This window comes from Pelodiscus sinensis, chromosome 3 (assembly GCF_049634645.1).
Source record: "Pelodiscus sinensis isolate JC-2024 chromosome 3, ASM4963464v1, whole genome shotgun sequence".
In the NCBI taxonomy this organism is placed as follows: Eukaryota; Metazoa; Chordata; order Testudines; family Trionychidae; genus Pelodiscus; species Pelodiscus sinensis.
The window spans coordinates 2,403,270-2,409,232 of NC_134713.1; the positions used below are offsets into that span (position 1 = coordinate 2,403,270).

The window sequence follows — 5,963 nt, forward strand, 5'->3', positions numbered from 1 at the left end:
TCAGACACTGACCCCCCCTGCGCCCATCCCCCTCACAGCTCCCCTCCCTCAGACACTGACCCCCCCACAGCTCCCACGTCCTTGACACTGACCCCCCTCACAGCTCCCCTCCCTCAGACACTGACCCCCCCTCACAGCTCCCCTCCCTCAGACACTGACCCCCCCTCACAGCTCCCATCTCCTTGACACTGACCCCCTCACAGCTCCCCTCCCTCAGACACTGACCCCCCCACAGCTCCCATCTCCTTGACACTGACCCCCCCACCCACTGCTCCCCTCCCTCAGACACTGACCCCACCACCCTCCGCCAGACACTACCCCCCCTGCTCACTATTGACAGCGTTTCATCACACATTGGGTGCCACGTTAGGAGAGTGATAAACATGCGTAATCACCATTAAGCCAGCTGGACTCGAATCGTTGCTTAAGAGCGGAAAGTTCCACTTCCCCTTACTTCCTCTTCATGGTCTGTTGGTTTGGCAGGAGGCTGGCAAAGCTTTCAAACAACCAAGACAATCAAACCCAAGTTATTTTTATTGTTTCTCTGGCAGAAGAAAAAAAAATAACATTCAACTTTGTATATCAAATCTGAGGCGTCCAGTATTCCAGTGACCACAGTTTGTCTTCTGGAGGAGATTTAGACCCGCTACTGTTTGCTTTCTTTCTCTCCATAGTACAGTAGGGGCTTCGGCGCGTCACAGAAACATTCCCTCTCTTTTTAACGGAGCTCTGTTCTCTTCACCTTTCTCTCCACGGAGTTCTGACCGTCTTCCTGCTCGGAACAACTGACGGCATGTAACCAAAAGGCCAGAAGGCAACATTTGGTGAGAAAGGTGCGTCTGCTCCTTTCCGAGTAAGGGTGGCAAGCATATTTGCTCATTCAGCGCTTGGTGATTTGGGGTGAGTGGACTTGTTCCCTTCAGGTGGTACTTGAGGCTGGCACTGAGGACACCACCAGCTAAGCCTCTGAAACCCATCAGGGGGTCCAAAGGTTCCTTTCATCACCTCATGCCCAAGGGGACATTTTTCTTTCAGGTAGATCTGATAGTGTAACCCTTTTCCAGCCAGCTTCTTATGCAGCCAGTCTGTACTGAACTGAACGGCATGGTCCAACAAGGATTCAAGATCTGAGACAGCCAAAAGTGAGCCTTGGGACAGCGGATGGATCCTTGCCAAATACAAGATCTCGTTCTTAATGATGTTCCCTGGAACATGGGGTCAGAAGAGACATTCTTAAACATAGATGCAATAACAAGACAGTGAGAACCAATAACATAAATCAGGGGTGGGGAATCTAACGCCCGGGAGCCGGATGCAGCCCGACTTGCTTGGATCCGGCCTCCTTGGCTCAGGATTCTCTCCCCACAGCACTGGAGAGCCCCCACTGACACTCCACCCCCTTGCGGGGCTGGAGCACACACAATCTACTAGCCTGAGACCCCCTAGGCTCTGGTGTGCAAGGGGAATGTGGGGAGAGTCTTTCTCCTTCTCAGTCAGGGGGCACATTAGTGAGGGTTTTTTCTTTGCTTCTCACATGTGTGCAGCTCCCAACTGATTTTTTTGTGGGTCAGTGGCCCCCGGACCAAAAAAGGTCTAATGGCCTGACTGCTTGTCCAAGAAAAAGGAGCTATTGATGTCTCTTTGTGCCTATGATCCCAACTCCCTCTGTGGCCTTGAGTAAGCCAGGTCAACTCACTGTGCCACAGGGGATTATGAAATTTAAGAGCTTGATTCCCAGAGGTGCTGAGCAATCACAGCTCCCACAAAAACTGGCACCCAAGAAAATTAAGTCCTAGCAAGTTTGTTTTCATAAAGAGCTACCAGCGAAGAGCCAGAATAAGAAGTTACTAATACATCTGAGAACCATCTCTCTCTGGGCCAAAATATCACTTATTCCTGGAGGCCATTGCCTTCTCTGATGGGACATACCCAGACCGGAGAAATATCTCTGGTCCAGAAGGGTGCAGCAGATGGGCGTCGGCTGGCGAAGGGCTGCCAAGGCCTGCCCACGATGGAATTCGGGAGACAGGATGTCAGCAGCAGGCTCCACAGCGGGAGAGGTGCACCAGCGTATCTGGCAGTTGTAAAAGACGAGGAAGCCCGTGGTGTCGAAGTGCAGAACCAACCTACAATGAGGAGTATGGAAATTAGGTGAGCATGGGTGGAGGTGGGGGGAAGGGTGGATTGGGAAAAGCAGCCTTGTTTTTCCTCATTTGCAGTTGTGGATCTAGTTAACTTGCCCTGGGTTAGCTCTTCCAAAGTTGTTTACCCCCGGGAGTTTACATCCCTATTTCCATTTGAGCATAACTTGACTTATTTCTTCTCAGCTTGAGAAACTTATTGGTTTCATGGGAACATTCAGCAGGAACAAACACATGGACTGTCCTGTTGAGCCATTAAAGGAGCAAGCAAAAATGAAGCCCCATTGACTTTTGCCTCTTTAGAAACTTGGCACTGGGAGAGGGAGGCGGGCAAAGGGAGACGGAAGAGAATCCGTGCTTGCCGCAACAGGGGAATCAATCAATACCTGGGCACAGGATCCTTCCAGTCCCCTCTTTTGTTTGCCTTATTAGCTCTCGCAAACTCATTCGCTCGGATGCTGCCGAACAAGCCAAAATGGAAACGCAGCCATTTCCAAGCGTCCCCTGGTGCTTCTGAGCCTTCAGGTTCCTGCTTCCTCTGCACGCTGTGTTCTTCAGAGCTTCGCAGAGAGACATCATCCACTTCTCTCTCCCGAGCCTGGCGAAGGGAGCATGCCCCGCTGTCAGCTTTTCCTTGGGGGGTTGGCCCTTCTTCCACTGGGGATGGGCTTCCCTTCATGGGCTGGGCTTCCAGAGCAGCACAGAATGCCAGGAATAAATTCTTTCCAGACACCTAAAAATGAAGGGCAGAGGAATCGGCGGAGGACTTGAGCATTTGCAAGCAGTGAATGTTTTACGATTAGGGGCCCTCACTGCCCACAGGGCAAATGTGCAAGGGATGGGAGGGATCTGGAGGACTTTCTGGGAGATAGGAGCCAGCTCCGTCAGGGCAGAAGCCCACATCCTGTGAAGTCTTATTCGCTTTGCCAGTCTTGCTACAGCAGTGGTCTCCAGCCTTCTGGAGCACAAGATCACTTTTTCTATTTAAAGGCAATGTAAGACCTACCTCAAACCCAAATACCCTTGCCCCACTTCCTTCCCACCCCTTCTTTGAGGCCCGGCCCTTGTTCCATCCCTTCTCCAAGGCCTCACCCTGCTCGCTCCATACCCTTCCTCTTCCATCCTCACTCACTTGCACCAGACTCGGATAGGGGGTTGGGGTGCAGGCTCTGGTCTTGGGCCAAGGGACTTGGACTGTTGGAGGGGCTCCGGGCTTAGCCCAGGGTGGGAGATTGGGGTCCAGGAGGGGCTTCAGGGTGCAAGCTCTGGGAAGGAGTTTGGGTGTAGGAGGACTCACATCTGGGGCAGGAGGTTGGGTGCAGGAGGAGGTTCAGGGTTGGGACAGGGGTTCAGGAAGCAGGCTGTGCCTGGGCCCGTTTAACTGAGATGGCTTCCGGATGGTGAAGCAGTGGAGGTAAGGCAGGGGCCTAGACTCGATGACCTCTCGAGGTCCCTTCCAGTGCTCTAGGATGAGTCCTGGAGCCATGTGGGTAGTGTCTAAACCTGCCTATACAGCACTTGTTCAGAGCCACAAACGTTTCACAGAACATGTTTCCCACTGAGCACAAGAGGCTCTCTGATGTTACTGTGGTTGGCCCAAATCCAACACCACCATCTCCGCTGCACCAGCACTGCGGTTCAGGCAGGACTGGGAGGCTGGGCTGACGTGTCCCGACAAGGCTGCCTTTTAGCACAGCTCACCTGAGAGTCCTGGAGCCTCATTGCTTTCAGATCCTGCAGGCTGCTCTGCCTGCTGCTTCCTCCCACCTTGGCCACGACCTGCCCCACAAAAGGAGCAGTGAGCAACTGGAACCTCTTCACCGACGGGCCTTCAGGCATCTCCGGCTGAAGTCAGTGGGAGCTGCAGATACACACGGCGGGGGCTCACCCTGGGTAACCTAGAGCCAAGGTGCACACGATCAGTGACTGCAACAAATAGGCCACTGTCTTTGGTCCCCACATCTTCCACACCCATGCCTCTCACCCATCGGCAGGAGGGTGGGGTCAGAGAAACAGGGATCATTTCCAGTTCCCCACTGAGGAGTAAAAGTCTGAAGTGGGAGCTCACTGACCCCTGCTCTAAGCACAAGGACTTGCTTCTGATTAAACAGCAAAATAAAGTTAGTGACACTTGAGTCTGAACAAACTGATACAACCAAATCCAGATAACAATGCACATGAGATCACAAAACAAGTTTGTTTGCTTTAAACATACCACCTTAAGAAGTGGATTTTACCAACAAAAGCTCTTGATAACACACACACACACACACACACACACACACACACATTTTGTTAGTCTCCAAGGTGCCCCAGGACTACTCATTGTTTTTAAAGCTACAGACTAACACAGCTATCTCCAAGACAGCTTAGCACAGCTATTGTGTTCATCCCTCCCACACAGACCTCGTTTCAAGGGGCATCACTCCTCTCACCCCCGAAACGCCCTACATTCCGAAAACCATCCAGTACCCCTCCTTTTCACTGCTGAGAATTATTCACAGAAGAAATACAGAATCCCAGCACTGAGGGGAGAAAGCCGTTAGCACCGTTCCCTCTAATTCTTTCTACTCATGTGTGGAATACATTTTATTCGGTGCCCGGAGGCATGTGCGGATGTGTACCAGCAGTAGAAACACCTACTGGGGGAGCTCTGCTAATCAGCTGGGCAGCATGCGAATCTCATAGACTCATAGACTTTAAGGTCAGAAGGGACCATTATGATCATCTAGTCTGACCCCCTGCACAGTGCAGGCCATAGAATCTCACCCCCACCTCTCCTAGACTAACCCTCTCACCTATATCTCAGATATTGAAGCCTTCAAATACTTTGAAGGCCCCAAGATGCAGAGAATCCTCCAGCTGTGACCCGTGCCCCATGCTACAGAGGAAGGCGAAAAACCTCCAGGGCCTCTGCCAATCTATCCTGGAGGAAAATTCCTTCCCGACCCCAAATATGGCGACCAGCTAAACCCTGAGCACATGGGCAAGACTCACCAGCCAGACACCCAGAATCTCTCCTGGGTGGCCTCCGAGGCGCACGGCTTACAGGGAACGCTGGGGATTCGCCTGTAGGAAGAAATCGCATGATACTGGGCATTTCCTGCATGACCCTAAGGTTGGGCCTTTGCCACCCTGAACCACGTCCCGCATTTGGGCCTTTGTCAACTGGCAGCAGGGCTGCATGACTGGCCAGGCAGCGAGAGGCCGTAAGCACCTAGGCACTTTCTTTGGAACTGTTGTAAATGTGGTGATAGCAAGCACCTGAGAAAACCCACCAGTGGCACTCGCTGCAAAGTTAGGGCAAAACCCTGCTACTCCCAGGCTCTGCTGTGCCCCACGCCCAACCCCACCCCAGATCTGCCCCCCATCTCCCACCACCCCCTCTCTGCAAGCCTGCAAAGAGAAGTCTCCATTCCTCAGACCCACTCAATCGAATACCTAACCCCAGTTCTGCAGAGCAGTTGAGCCCAGAGTGACTAATGGGGCCCTGCTTAGGTTCTGATGGTGGGGAGGGGATAAAGCGGGGAGGCGTAAATCGTGATCCCACTGCCACTGAAGTCAATGGGAGAAAAACACAGCAATGCCCCCTCCCTGGGCTCAAAACCCAGAAGGCCCAGAGGGCTCCCAAAACCATGGGATGGGCTTAAAAATCCTGAGATTATAAAAAGGGGTGGGAGGCTTTTGTCTTCTAGACAAGAGCCTCACGAGTTCTTGTTTTCAAGTTGTTGTGGGTTTCTCCTGTGCACTGGGGAGGGCTAGAACCGACCTTGTGTGCTTATTTTACAAGCAAGGCTGGTCTCTGCACCCACGAGTTATCAG

At 52.5% G+C, this 5,963-nt stretch overlaps 1 protein-coding gene across 4 annotated transcripts; it reads right to left on the bottom strand.

The window, feature by feature from the left end:
- Positions 1-516: 516 nt before the first annotated feature.
- Positions 517-5,541, bottom strand: NEIL2 (nei like DNA glycosylase 2). 4 transcript variants are annotated; one of them, XM_025181102.2, is made up of 6 exons: positions 5,420-5,541; positions 5,139-5,210; positions 3,843-4,039; positions 2,528-2,874; positions 1,930-2,126; positions 517-1,205 (listed from the first exon to the last, which is right to left on the bottom strand). In XM_025181102.2, exons 3-6 carry the CDS (start codon positions 3,978-3,980, stop codon positions 877-879), a joined length of 1,011 nt encoding a protein of 336 aa, XP_025036887.1. In that variant the 5' UTR covers positions 3,981-4,039; positions 5,139-5,210; positions 5,420-5,541; the 3' UTR covers positions 517-876. The 4 variants fall into 4 exon arrangements, with proteins under 4 accessions (XP_025036887.1, XP_025036886.1, XP_075779349.1 ...); XM_025181101.2 differs by having other exon boundaries at positions 5,406-5,490; XM_075923234.1 differs by having other exon boundaries at positions 5,359-5,452.
- Positions 5,542-5,963: the final 422 nt, after the last annotated feature.